We start from the raw sequence: 15,023 nt of genomic DNA on the forward strand, positions 1-15,023 counted from the left end.
ACAATGTCACTGAACCATAGCAAATCAGAGCTCCAAGAGACCTTAGCAACATTATATAAATACTAAATTCCCAGACTGTGGCTGGTCTACAGTGCTGCCCTAATTCTGATACCTGAATCCATGCTTTCCTATGACAGGTATGGCTCACTCAAACCTGTCCTAGCCAAAATGCTTCATGATCCCAAGCACATGCCTCCCTAGATTCTCATCAAACCCCTCACTGCCTGCAACTGATCCTCAGTAAATGCTGGGGTAAACAGATCTTACTTTACTGAATAATACTAAGGTATAAATGACTGATGCCTGTAGCGGAGCTATGAGCAATTGTCTAATGTGTACTAACTGAAGCATTTAATTGGTAGAATTTCAGGATATATAAGTTGACTTATCGACTTTTAAGTCACTCATATTAAAATATGTTCAATATTTAAAAGATGTAGCTTAGATTTATACTCCAAATTCAAGTCACAAACTGCTATCCTTCCATTCATTTGTGAACCTCTAGGTCACGTGACCAGGAGTCAGGTTGACAACCTTAAAATCTTAATCATCATCTGGAGTCTTCTGAGCAAGAGTTTTTGTTTCTACAGGAATAAATGAATGCTAGAGTTCACTCCTCTCCACTCTCAACTCTGCGACCAGAGGAAAAGCAAACGAGATGAGATCCACAAAGAACAGCCAGAATTAAGACTTTCCTTCCATAATAAAACGATGCCCCAGAGACAGAAACATGCCTTGTGCTCACATTCGAAAAATGGATGGCTCAGCTTGTCCAAAGGGCATAGGACGTCTATTTTTATGCCCATATCTTCCTGATGTTTTGTTTTAGAAGCCATTTGGGCTACTTTATCTGAATACTTCTCCATATCTATGAAGGCGGTAACAGGGGCTTTATCAGGTGTGGTGAGGAGGATATGAGATGATACATGTTAAGGGGCCTAGCACAAGCCTAGCATCCAGCAAGTGCTCGGTAAAGGTTTACAGAATAGGGTTTTTCCTTCTCTAAAAATAAAATTCTGCTTTTCCTAAAATTCCTTAGTTTAAATTCAAGAGGATCAATTATCCCACTTTCAACCAAAAGAAGAGTGGTATTGTTCCTTCTGTCCACATGGTGGTGCTGATGTAGCATTACTAGGGGGCCATATGGCTAAACCTTTGGAAAAAATCCTGTGCAGCTAATTGTAATATCATTTTATAAACCACCACTGAACAGCCATTTGGAACACATGCAAAACATTCATTCTGGTGTGCTTAAAAAAAAAAAAAGCTTAATCACAAATTTTTTTTTTGGTATCATTAATCTACAATTACATGAGGAACATTATGTTTACTAGACTCCCCCCTTCACCAAGTTCCCCCCACATACCCCATTAGTCACTGTCCATCAGCATAGTAAGATGCTGTAAAATCACTACTTGTCTTATCTGTGTTGTACAGCTCTCCCCATGCTCCCCCCACATTATACATGCTAATTGTAAGGTCTCCTTTCTTCTTCCCCCCCTTCTCCCTCCCTGTCCACCCATCCTCCCCACTCCCTTTCCCTTCGGTAACTGTTAGTCCATTCTTGGGTTCTATGATTCTGCTGCTGTTTTGTTCCTTCAGTTTTTCTTTGTTCTTATACTCCACATATGAGTGAAGTCATTCAATACTTGTCTTTCTCTGCCTGGCTTATTTCACTGAGCATAATATCCTCTAGCTCCATCCATATTGTTGCAAATAGTAGGATTTGTTTTCTTCTTATGGCTGAATAATATTCCATTGTGTATATGTACCACATCTTCTTTATCCATTCATCTACTGATGGACACTTAGGTTGCTTCCATTTCTTGGCTATTGTATATAGTGCTGTGATAAACATAGGGGTGCATCTGTCTTTTTCAAATTGGGCTGCTGGATTCTTAGGGTAAATTCCTAGAAGTGGGATTCCTGGGTCAAATGGTATTTCTATTTTGAGCTTTTTGAGGAACCTCCATACTGCTTTTTGGATGGTGGCGATCCTTACTGGTGTGAGGTGATATCTCATTGTGGTTTTAATTTGCATTTCTCTGATGACTAGTGATGTGGAGAATCTTTTCATGTGTCTGTTGGCCATCTGAATTTCTTCTTTGGAGAACTGTCTGTTCAGCTCCTCTGCCCAGTTTTTAATTGGATTGTTCACTTTTTGTTTGTTGAGGTGCATGAGCTCTTTATACATTTTGGATGTCAACCCTTTATTGGATCTATCATTTATGAATATATTCTCCCATACTGTAGGATACCTTTTTGTTCTGTTGATGGTGTCCTTTGCTGTAAAGAAGATTTTCAGCTTGATACAGTCCCACTTGTTCATTTTTGCTTTTGTTTCCCTTGCCTGGAGAGATATGTTCATGAAGAAGTCGCTCATGTTTATGTCCAAGAGATTTTTGCCTATGTTTTTTTCTAAGAGTTTTATGGTTTCATGACTTACATTCAGATCCTTGATCCATTTTGAATTTACTTTTGTGTATGGGGTTAGACAATGATCCAGTTTCATTCTCTTACATGTAGCTGTCCAGTTTTGCCAACACCAGCTGTTGAAGAGGCTGTCATTTCCCCATTGTATGTCCATGGCTCCTTTATTGTATATTAACTGACCATATATGTTTGGGTTAATGACTGGAGACTCTATTCTGTTCCACTGGTCTGTGGCTCTGTTCTTGTGCCAGTACCAAATTGTCTTGATTACTGTAGCTTTGCTTAATCACAAATTTTAAAGAAAAATAAAATAAAACGAGCACAATGACAGCTTCAAATCAATGAGAGGGCATTATCATTTGCAGTTTTTCACCAAGATACCTATATCCAGCTCATGCCATCAGTCAGGATCAACATCCAGGTAGTTTCTTTTCTGTTTATTTCCAGTAAACTAGAGGAATTTATCAAGTGTACTTGATGATTCTGTCAAATGTTTCTAGATATTTGACTCACATGTGGATCCAGAAATTGTGCAGAAATTTTTCACTACAGTAAGAAATGCGGGTCACTAGTTTTCATAATCTGTTGGATGCTAAATGAACAAGCATTTATAGGACATGGTTGGTGTCTGGAGTGTTTGAGTCTGGGATATTGTGCCAAATGAAACCTAGATCCTCTACTGAGTCGTGTGGGGCTCTGGAAATCAATCTTGTATGTTTAGTTGCAGCTTATGTGTGTGGTTTTAAAACATGCCCAATGATACATTATTCACTTATTTCTCAAATAAGGGAAGGATGTCATCAAGTTTGCAAAGAATCAAACTATTAGAGATCAAGCTATTTGTATCACACTTCACCTAGTTCAGACTAGATTAAGACACAGAGCATTTTGCTGAGCTAAGCCACTTCAAATCCCAGAAATGGTTTGTACTCACATTATTAATGTTGCAAATAAATGTTTTAAACACATCCTTCATTCTAGAAACTCTGAGCACCTTCCTCATCAACAGCCAGCAGCCTTCAGTGGGTGCGGGGGGTCTTTTTAAATGTGCTGCCCTAACAGAGTGTATCTTAAAAGCTCTCAACACAAGGAAAAAAAGTTTGTGACTGTATGTAATAATGGATGTTAACTAAACCTATTGTGGTAATCATTTCACATATATACATACATATATATATAATCATAGTGTTGTACACCTAAATTAATACAATTTTATATATGGATTAGATCTCAATTTTTTAAAAATTTGCTCCCCATTTCTTTGCACAGCACATGAAATACAGATATTCAATTATCATGCTTTCCTAATATTCACAATTGTCTCTATTTTCCTAAACTCTGAAAAGAACAAAGGCTTATAATGACCACTAACTATCGTCTGAATAAAGAAGAGTGTGCAAAGGCCTTTTGATGTGACCATTATCACCAACAGACTGAAGTCCTTGCCTGCCCGCTTGTGGCTGGCACTCCTTCAGCACCAACCCCAGCATCCCTGCCCACTCTGTATCACAGCTGATGTAATTAACTGTGCGAGAAAACATTTTCCTCTCTTTAGCATGGACTTTCCAATGATAAGTGATGGAGCACATTTCTCTCAGTCATGCATGGCACCACGCAGACAACTGCTTCATATTCTGTGATGATGATTTTGTTTCCAGTTACACTTGCCAAGAAAAATACCTGCTAGAATGCACACCTGATAGTAACTTGGCATCAACATCAGTGATTCTGAAAGTGCTCTTGTCAACCAACAGCAGGAGTGGTATCTGGGAATCAGAAATGTCAGTTTGGGGCTTCGCCCAAGACCTCGTAAATCAGAAACGGTGGGACCTGGCAGTCAGGTGGTTCTGATTCACACTAACTGGATGTTTGAGATGCACTAACATCATCTCAGAGGAATGTTGCCAATGCTTCAATCTGCTTTCTCGTCTCATATTTTTCACTGACACTGTAGCTATTTTTAAGTGTTTCAGCAACAGTGTGTAATAATAATAGTGATATTACTGTTGTAGTAATTTTGACTGCCAGGAGTACAAGTCTGAATAAAACTCTGTTTTGCTGTCTTCTCTGACTTCGTTGATAGTATTATTCAATATAACACACTGGGAAGCATTATTTCGTTCTTGTTCTAGAAACACTTGGTTGGTTTACCATATAAATCACTTTGTTGTGTTAGGAAGTGACCTAAGAGACTCATATTACAACTTAACCAAGTTTTATAACCAAAAAAAGTAATTTTTATAGGGATTGGGGTTAAATGGACTCTCAGTCTACTAAAATGAGTATTCTGCTATTCAACATCATACATCTACTTTATCCTTTTCATTTTGGGCTGCTGCATGAAGTCCTCACTTTCAGATTTATTTGTCCCCCCAGACACAGATCTGTTTCATATTTGCACTGTAACAATGTTCTTTATTAGGTTTGCAAAGTTTCCTGAAACATAGTCTTTCATTCTCCAAATGCATGTATATTTCAGAGATCGATTGTGAACCAATGATTCATTTTTAGGAATGGAGGAGAGAAGGTAGTACAATGATTACAAGAAAAATGCAAATTTATCAGACAACATCCAAATGATACACAGATACACCATAATTTTTTGAGGATTAGCACATAGATGAACTGACCTCAGGTGCATAGGCAACCAATGAAAATGTTATGATTGTTAAAAAGGAAAAAAGATTCCTGTGAAAATAATCTCCTCTGAAACTGCCAAACAGCCTACAGAACTATATTTCATATTTTCTAAATACTAAGGGAATTGTTTCCATTCATTTCTGTTCTTCTCCACGAGTTTCACTTATCTGCTAATGTCTCCTCTCCTCATATTAACTCAATTCAGAACTTCAGATTGAGCCCCTCTTATGAAATACTTCCCAAAACTTGGGAGCTGAGCACAGATGAAAGATAATCCCTGCATCCACAGATTCCCCCTATAGACAGAAGGCTCTTTGATGTCAGGCAGAATGTGGAATTCTGAGAACTGGAACAGACAGAACTCGGAAAGTGTCAAACAAGCCAAGAGGGGAGAAAAAGCCAATCCTGACTCCCTCCCACTACTTGGGAATATCCTTGCTTGATCTAGCTAACTCCCCTTAACCTAGCTGCCCTATTTTGGGGCCTTTCCTGATACATTTCTCAAAAACATGTTCTAGGTCCATGTGTTGCTTCATCACTTACTCCTCACCTCCTTGCAACATAGCTCCTGCTTCAACACTTCATTATTCTACATATTTGATCCCTCCCTCTTTTCTTCCCACTATATTACATGAGTGCCTCACAAGGGAAGAGGAAGGCATACCAGAATTAGCTATGAGGCTTTGTCAGCCTCCACCTCAGAATAACCCCAGCCAGTGGTTCCCAACTTCACACAAAAATCACATGGAGAGTTTTAAAAGAAACCAATGCTCAGGCCCCCGCCCATGATGACTTTGTAATATGTCAACTTGATTAGGTTGAACAACATTTCCCAGAATTCCCTCTCCAGTTAGGGTGGACCACAAAAGAGACTTAGGGGCAATATGGAGGGCGGAAGTGAAGCAGTGACTATTACCTGGCTCTCCTACGTTGTCGCTTATCTGCTGGTTTATCTGGTTGGCTGAGACCAGCAACCAGGTCTGTACCTGCTCCACCTGCCCCTAGACCCTCCCTTCAGCTTCTCCCCCTGGGCCAGGTGTGTGTGTGTGTGTGTGTGTGTGTGTCTGTGTGTGTGTGTGTGTGTGTGTGTGTGTCTGTGTGTGTGTGTCTGTCTGTCTGTCTGTCTCTGTGACAAAGGGCCCTGGCTTCTGTAGGACACCCGCGCCATCCAGAGCAGAGGCAATAAGAACTGGCCAGGTTGTCAGTGCACTGTTATGGGTCCCAATCGGTACTTGCTCTCCCAGACTTTAAATCCATCTTCCCTTCCTGACTGCCTGTCCTGCGGACTTCAAGCTTCAGCATCAGACAGACAACAGCACCTTATGGAGACTGCCTACCCAGCTCCCACAGCGCGTAAGGTCAAATTCCTGTAACAAACTCCTTAATGCGTAAGTATGTTTCTTCAGTGGAATCTTGCCTGATAAACCCCTCCAGACCAATTATGTCAGGAGTTCAGAAGTGAGGCCCAGAGGTTAAGAGCTCCCCAGGTGCTTCCAACAGGGTAAGCACCACCTCCCCGGGAGAGGAAAGCCTCCATATCCTATTGCAAATGTGCACACTTGCCTCCACCGCTGCCATTGCCCACCGCCCCACCACCTAGAATTGAGAAAGATTTAAAATCCTGTTCTGCCCCACCTACCAGTTTTCTCTGATTTACTCTGTTTCCTTTTGCACAAAGACAGCCCTGACCCACCTGACAGATCACTGCTATCTACTTGTCTCTAGTCTTTCCCTCCTGCATTTCACCCCACTCACCACCCCCAACTGCTCTGGGCAAGTACTCATAACAGCCCCGCTTGTTCAAAGGCTTTCAGCAACTCCCATCCCTGGAAAAATCAAGTCTTCTCTCCTTACCTGGTACTCAAAGCTCTCCAGACTCTGGTTTCTTCCCCTCTGGCCAACCTACCCTTCCTTGGGCTGGTGGAGGTTCTCCATATCGCCCCCAAGTCTCTCTTGTTGTCCACCCTAACTGGAGAGGGAATTCTGGGAAATGTTGAGTGCTTTCAGAACCTCCACCAGCCCAAGGAAGAATAAAGCAGTGGTCACACAGAGAAAGACAAAGGGCCTCCTCTGGCCTCCTTGGTTCTGCCTAAGAGGCAAGGCCACCAGCCAGGCAGTATCGGATACACACCCTACCCCTCTAGCCTCTGCCTCCCTCCCCTTCCTTCTCACCCCTACTTAGACTAAGGGTGATATATATCCATTGCAGTTCTCATTGTAGTAGAGGCAGAAAGAAAGTAATGCATACATTCTTCTGTAGAGGTGCCCGTGACACTGTAATAAGCAATGGCTGATCCCTTTTTTTTATGTCCCATCAATACTGCTGCAGCTATGATCCTACACCCACAAGCCCAAGGAGAAAGACAGTATTTAGTTGATTCTCCACCACAAAAACACGGCCTAAACCAAAGGGGATCTTCACACTCCTCTCCAGCATAGAAATTTCAAAGCCTGTAATGCCCGCTTGTATGATGGAGTGCTCTACAGTAGCATCTAAACTGCCTTTACAATTTCCTTGCTGAATGCAGAAAATTTCCTTACCCCAGGCATCTCCTGCTTGCATCTCAGAAAGCCAGTGTTACACAGCTTACACAGTTAGGATATTTGCCCTTGAAGCTGTCTTTCTTCAAACACCAAGCAGTTGAGAAAATGGTACTGAAGCACTGAATGTGGGCCAGCACCAATGCCTTTTCTATGGTTCTCACTATTGTATAATATTCATATGTGCACAGTAGGTATTTGGCACCTTCCAAGGCCTATATCTGAGTGTTTTAATTGTTTCCTTTACCTTTCTGTTACCCATTCGTGTGCTAAAATTTGTACTGGAACTGTTGTCTAGATTTCTCCACAAATGTACTCACCCATATTTCTCTGCAAGTCCTCTGGCTTCCTCCTCCTTCACTACTCTCTGGTCCTCCAGGTCACTCTTATTTCCACATAACACTATATCTGGGTTTTCACAATATGCATGCATTTGTAGCTGGCCTATTAATATAAGATGAGAAAATTTATTTGTAGGTAAATAATGTGAGTGTGCAATCAATAGAGAATACAATAAACATGTTTTGAAAACTATAAATGGGTATATGGATATATGAAACTGATATGATACTTTCAAAGCATCAATAACCTAATCCATAAAACTGAATAGATGGGACAGAGACTAAAACTACTCCTGTCCTTCAGCACATACTCAAGCTAATTTAGATCAGACAGGAATGGGGGGAATTCGCCAGTCTTTTTTGCCTAGTAAGTTTTAGGAAAAGCAGAATATTATTTTTAGAGAAGAAAAACCCCCATTCAATTAACTTTTACTAAGCAGTTGCTGGATGCTAGACTTGTGCTAGGCCCCTTGACATGTATTATCTCACATATGCATACCTGATACATGGCTGGCTTTCTGATCAAGGCCATTTGAAAAAATGCTCGGAGAATTTCCTAGTCCTTATTGCTAATCTTAAAGATGTTTTTCATATATTTTCTCTCCATAGCAATGAGATTTTTAAAAGAATTGCCTGTCTGTAAATTAGCCTGTTTCTATCTGAAATTGTTTTTCACAGTTTTCTGTTACCCAAAGTCAGGATCAATTCATTTCAAACAAACAGGGTATAGGATTCAATAAGAGTGAAAAGCCACAATAAATAGTAAACAATTCTGTCACCAAAACCAGGCAGCAGGAGACTACAACTCTTACTCAACAGCTTTTCTTTCTTTTCATCTGAAAACCTATAAGTAGGCAACCAAACAAAAGAACTTCACTAAACACAACAGTTTTATCTCCCAAAGAGAGAAAATAAAAACTCTTATTTCTTCCTTATCACACCCCATGATGAAACGGAGGCAGCCCAGACTTTCACAGTAAGACATCCCCTTTAGTTTATGGCCTAATTTGTTTTTTATCATGGTTAACCAGAAAAGTGTTGACATGTTAGTTCCTCATTATAAAGTCATGTTCATTATATCTTATCAAGAGAAAGTAAAGTCATCCAGCATTTCCTGACCATTAACGTAGGCCTGATATTTGGTGGAGAATTTCAGGACACTGACCTTTGCCCTCAAAGGACAATCAGGGAAACAAGACCTATATAGGTAAGACCAAACTGTGTATGCTTCCAGTAACCGCCATGCCCCTTCTTCCCTCCAGGCTCTTACACATGCTGCCCCCACTCCCCTGAACACCCAACCACAGCCTTCCTTCAAGGAATCCCCATCCTTCCTTTAAGACTTGCCTTTCAGTTACTTCTACTGGGAAGCCTCTCTGGTCTCCAGAGTATCACTATGCCCTGTTAACACTTTATAAATGCCCAGTGTCACCATTATGAGTGTGAACTCAGGACCCAGTATGTCCAGGTTGAATCCTGGCTGGCTCTGCTGTTTACTGGCTGTGTGACCTTGAGGAAATTATTTGACTCCTCTGTGCCTCAGTTTTCCCATCCGTAAATGGTGGTAATGATGGTATTTACTTCATAGGGTCAAGGTAAGGATCAAGTGAGTTAATTCAGGGATTCTTCAGGTAAGGTCCATGGGCCAGCAGCCTTACCATCACCTGGGAACTTGTTAGAAATGCGATCCTCAGGCCCCACCCCAGGTGTACTGAATCAGGAACGCTGGGTCTGGGGCCCAGAATCTGTGTTTTAACAAGCCCTCTAGGTGATCCAGGTGCACACTCACACTTGACATCCACTAAGCTAATAATATTAAAGCATCAGGAATGCTATATAAGTATTGCCAATAATAATGCTAAACAGTGTTTATTTTGGGGCATCTGGGAAGTGTGATTATGGTGACTTTTCTTTTCATTTCTTTTTTCCTAATTTTTCTACAATATGGAAATAATAAATCAATTATTTTAAAAAATCTCACCAAGGAAAAAATCACATACATAAGTAACTGCACCTCAAGGTGGTATGTGCTAAGGATGCTGTAAGTAGTACAAAACATAACAGGAGTGAGGAGCAGGGAAAAATTTAATCCAACTAAAGTTATCACAGATTTCACGGGAGCCGTATTTTGTCAGATTTTAAAAAGTGCTTTCCATGGAATCTCTTCATCAGTTTTTTCCACGGAGGGGATTATAACCACTTTTTAAAAATGGGTATGGACATGGGACAGCCTTTTCAGACAGTAGGAACAACAGGAATAAAAATATAAAGGCCAAAACATGTAAAATATATACCTGTGGGGCTCTTGTACCATTTATACAAGGCTACAAAGGAAAGGATTAGACATTTGGGCTATGTTAAAGCTTCCTTATAAAATATGCTGCCACTAGAGGAATGCCTCTGGGCATGACCTGCTCATCGTCTGAGCTCCCGAGGAAGACCGGTGAGTGGCCACAATACCCAATTCCTTTCAGATTTCAAACTTAGGCTGGGAGGACTCAGCTCTCTGGTCAGGTCCCTAAACTCCCTGAGTCTCACCATTGGCCTCCTAGTTTCCACCCAAGAGGACATGGAAAGATTTGGAGTCAAGAGAGACAGGACTGCGGCGCAGCTTCAGAGAAACAAAGGGAGGGTGCAGACCCGCTCTCCTCTGCACGGGCCAGTCAGGGCCCAGGAGTCAGCTGCTCGTGTAACCCAACAGCGCCTGTGTTCCGGCATGCACCGTACATAGGTTTAAAACTATTTTATTAAAAAAAAAGAAAAAGAAAAAAATGAATGATCCCCGTGATACTCAAAACGCTGACATAGAAGAAACATAAAATGCATGATCAACAAATTTTGATTCCTAGTGAACATTTGATATTAACATCTCTGACATTGAGCATTCTATCTTTTTTTACAAAAAAGGGTTGGAGGGAGAATACTTCCCATTGAAGATATGAAATCTTCAGTATATCCAAGTTATTTTACTGAACTGAGCAATAAGGATTCTTGGATGTATAAGGAAAACAAAATTTTTTAAAAATACACATAATTTCACATAATTTTGTTCTTTACCTAACTGGCTATAAAGCCCAGAGGGGCCAGACTCATCAGTCTCAGAGTTTCTATTTCTACCTGTGAAAAATAGGTGGGTTGATCATCTTTCAATGCTAAGACTCTATGAGCACATCTCTAATAATGATCCTTATGAAGTGCTTGACTTAAGAAACATCCAGTAATTTTTAAACAATCTGCATTTTTAAGTAAGTGTTTTCTTATGGATGTTAAAGAGTTAGACATTAAGAATTTAAAATCACCAATATCGCCAGGAGACTCTCTGCATTTATACTAATACAACCAACAGAGGAAAATGTGCATTTGCAAGTTAGTCTTTGGTCAAGCAGCTGGATTTTAAATGGCTACTAACCAATCATTCAAGAGAAAAGGATCTCTGCAAAGCGCCAAAGTGAAAGATTATATATACTATGCTGGGGACCCCTTTTGCCAATGCAGTTCTAGAGTTTTCCGTGATGGGATCCTCCTGGTAAATGCTCTGGCCCTGAAAGCAGAGAAGGGGCCTCTAAGTACAGCAGTGACACGGAGCCAGGGATATGATTCATGAAACCTGCAAAAGGTATTTCATCAGTATAATAGAGGTTTTACACCCTGGGATGGCACAAGGCTTGATAGCACACAACAGACAAGCCGCTACTTAGAGATTTAACTTCTCAAGCTTCCATTACTGTACCTATGCTGGAGACAAGAGTCCCCACCATGAAAAACACTGAAGAAATTCCATGGAAAGCACTGCCTTGTACCTGGAGCACAGGAACTGCTCCACAAATCAGTGAGCATTACTAGGAAAAGCAGAGTATTTCTGAATCTTTGCCCTCAAACTACAAGCCTTGCTCCTTTATACAGCATTTTAAACAGCACTAGGAGCTCCTCCAAAATAATTCACAACAGAAGCAGAATGTAGGGGGGCATTTTAATGTGGGGAGTGGGGAGCAGGAGGCAGGGAAACAGTAATACTTACTTATCCAGTTTCTGACATTGAGGAAACTTTCCTCATTTGTCAGATCAAAAAGCAGAAGAAACCCCATAGCATCTCTGAAGAATGCTGTTGTCAAGCTACGAAACCTAGGAACATAAAAGCAGATCCGTCACCCAAACCATGGCCCTGCTCTGAAAATAAAAAGATGCCAACAGTGCCACAGCCTCTTATAGTAATTGTCAATAACAAATTGGATGTTTAATAATGCACATCGAATAACTTCACATTATACATACCTGTTGTACCTCTTAGTTATGCAAGATTTAGTGAATTATGCTATTATAATACATACTTTTAATGGTATAAAAATAAGTACATAATCAGTGATATTGGGTACCTTATAAAATACAGTATATAGATACCTAGAGCAAGAAAGATGATTCAAAAACATTTGAAAATTTGAAAGCAATTCTGGACTTTATAAAAGGCCAAGAATCATCAAAAGTTACATTTGGAATTTTCTTTTAAAATAAAAGCAATCTGTGTATATTTAAATTTTTAAAAAATTAGATGATGATATTCCAAAAGTGTTTAAGACAGTTATTTATCACTTATATAAGTTTATGTGTTAATAGACCATGTGATTTGAAAACCCAGCCTGTTAGGCAAGGATGACAAGAACTAGCTTGTGATCCCTTAGTCTCAGCCAAGAATTTCTTGTACAGTTAAGAGTTAATTAGGCTGAAACCAATGCTGCTTGCTGTGTATGTTTTCCTTGTCCTGTGAAAGCTTGGCTCAACCTGACAGTACAATGCATTCCATGACCTTTTAATTTCAGAAATCTCCAATCCCTGGTAGCCATTTCTTTAGCTTTAAGGTGGGAGTACTCCTGACTTAGTCCCTATCTTTTCTTGGTGCTTTCTCTTCCAAGGTCTTATCCTACTATCTCCCATCTCTCTCCCTCCAAAGATCAGTTTCCTCTTACTTTTCCTATATACAAAGATTGCAACTGATAGGGGTAGGCTCCAGGGAAGAAAATACTGGTATGAATTGTCATCTCATCTGCTATTTTAAGTTTTCTCAAATATTTTAAATCAAGGTTTTTAAAAAACGAGGCTTTATCTATTAGAAACTAAAATAATTATAAATGAAATAATCTGATATTTGTAATTTACTTCAATATAATTTGGGGGCAGGGGGTGAGAAGGGGTAGATATATACATGAAATAAGATTGGCCACAACTGAATGACTGTTGAACAGGGAAATGAGTACATAAGCTTATTGTAGTATCCTCTCTACTCCTGTATAACTTGAAGTTTTCAAAAAGTGAAAAACAAAGTCCTTCAAGGAAACTGTGAGAGAAAATAGAAGCTGTAGCTAACTAAAAGCAACGTCATATCAAGATTTCATGTGCCTTATTTTGGTCAAGGAACTTCTGACCATATGAGTTAATTTCAATTAGATTTTCTACTAAGCTTCAACCATCAGGTAAGAATAATGCATGTAACTCTGCAGTTTTCTCTGTGGCTGAGTAAATAGCAAAAGTAAATGAAGAAAAGTGGTCAAGCCTTAAAAAAAAAGAAGAAAAAAAATTATCTAAGTAAAAGAGTCCATTTTGAAACAGATTTATTTTTCCTTTGACCTTGTATGAAATAAAGCCACCATTATCGCCTCAGACTGATACTTTTCCTGCTAATTTGGCAGCGTATCTTATCCACGTGTGAATCAACTAATCAGCTGGCCTTTTCCTGTTCAGGTAACTGTGAGCAGAGTGCAGCTGCTTTTCCCTTTCCTCCAGTGAGCAGCACATGACTGACGATCTCATACCTCTCTTGCCCTGCTGTGTCCCATAATTGCAGGTGGATTCTCTGGCCTCTGCCAATGGCTCCGTCTGGCCCATTGGCTCTGTACACCTAAAACAGTAAAATGAAAGAGAAAAAGAGAACTTCTGAGACCAGTGAACTCTTCTCACTTCCCTATTCAGCACAAATCCCCTAAGCATCTAACTTCTAAAGAAAACCCCATCTGGAATACAACCTTGCTTGTATTTTATTCCATATAATTTTCTTTGGATAATGCAATAATTTGTATAAAATATATATACATTGTATATTTTCATAAACATATTTGAAATTATAATACATTGTATAAAAATAATTACCTTTCTATGACTTTTCCTCATCTCACTTTTTAAAAATACTTATGAAATGATTTTATAGAAAGAACTTCTGAAAATCTCTTCCTCCATAAAAGTAATTAAAACATAGGCAAAAATTGTCAAAGATCAACTTTTTTCCAAATTTTGAAAATTATCAGAGGCTTGCAACATTCCAAGGAGCATTTATTCAAGAGAAACAGCTAAGTATCAGTAAAAACAGTAAGTTTTGTGTTGTTTCAAATTGCCCTGTTCTCTTCTTCCTCTCCCCAGCAGCCTCGAAAACCAACAGAGGCACACCTATGGTAGCTATGAAAACCACCAGTGCAGCAGCACTGAAGGCAGTGGAGGCAGAACTTGTTTGGAGCTCCCCTAAAGTCTCAGCCCAGAAAACTGTCAGAAAGCTGCCTAAAACTCCATTCCCAGGCTTCATTTTTATTTTACATACTGAGAGTTTGCTCTATAAAAATAACCCTACGCTTTGAGCATGTGTTGAAAACAACCAGCAACAATTATTTGACATCACGGCTATCAAAGGCAACAGTACCAGTGGGGGCTAACAAAAATCTCACCAAAAAACTTAAGGAAAGAAAAAATAGAAATGAAATGTCTGTAGGGAGATTGGAAGAGTTCCAAAATATTCCGCGGAATTGACTAGGCCAGGCTCATGTGTAAGGGCTTACATATGCCCAGGAAAAACTTTAAAAAGCCCGAATCTCTCACATCTGGCTGACCTTGAGGTTCTCCTCAAGCAGGAAATTAAGGTTCAGGCAGAGTTGCAAACTGCCTGCCAAAACATTAAACACATGTCTGAACACACACACACACACACAAACACACACACACACACACACACACACACAGTCCCTTTGGAAAAGCTGAAAGACTTATTGATTCAGGGAATTTAAGAAACTCTATCCACTCATTAGCTGACCA

The 15,023-nt window shown here is 39.9% G+C and overlaps 1 protein-coding gene across 1 annotated transcript in view; it reads right to left on the reverse strand.

Moving 5' to 3' along the window:
* Positions 1 to 15,023, reverse strand: part of RAB27A (RAB27A, member RAS oncogene family) — an 86,200-nt gene that overhangs the window by 13,581 nt on the left and 57,596 nt on the right. Inside the window, exons 3-5 of the mRNA XM_037020990.2 lie at positions 13,760 to 13,845; positions 11,974 to 12,077; positions 7,935 to 8,058 (exon numbers count right to left, since the gene is read on the reverse strand). Of these exons, the coding sequence (XP_036876885.1) occupies positions 7,935 to 8,058; positions 11,974 to 12,077; positions 13,760 to 13,845 (314 nt within the window). The remainder of the gene's footprint in view (positions 1 to 7,934; positions 8,059 to 11,973; positions 12,078 to 13,759; positions 13,846 to 15,023) is intronic.

This window comes from Manis javanica, chromosome 8 (assembly GCF_040802235.1).
Source record: "Manis javanica isolate MJ-LG chromosome 8, MJ_LKY, whole genome shotgun sequence".
NCBI classification, from domain to species: Eukaryota; Metazoa; Chordata; class Mammalia; order Pholidota; family Manidae; genus Manis; species Manis javanica.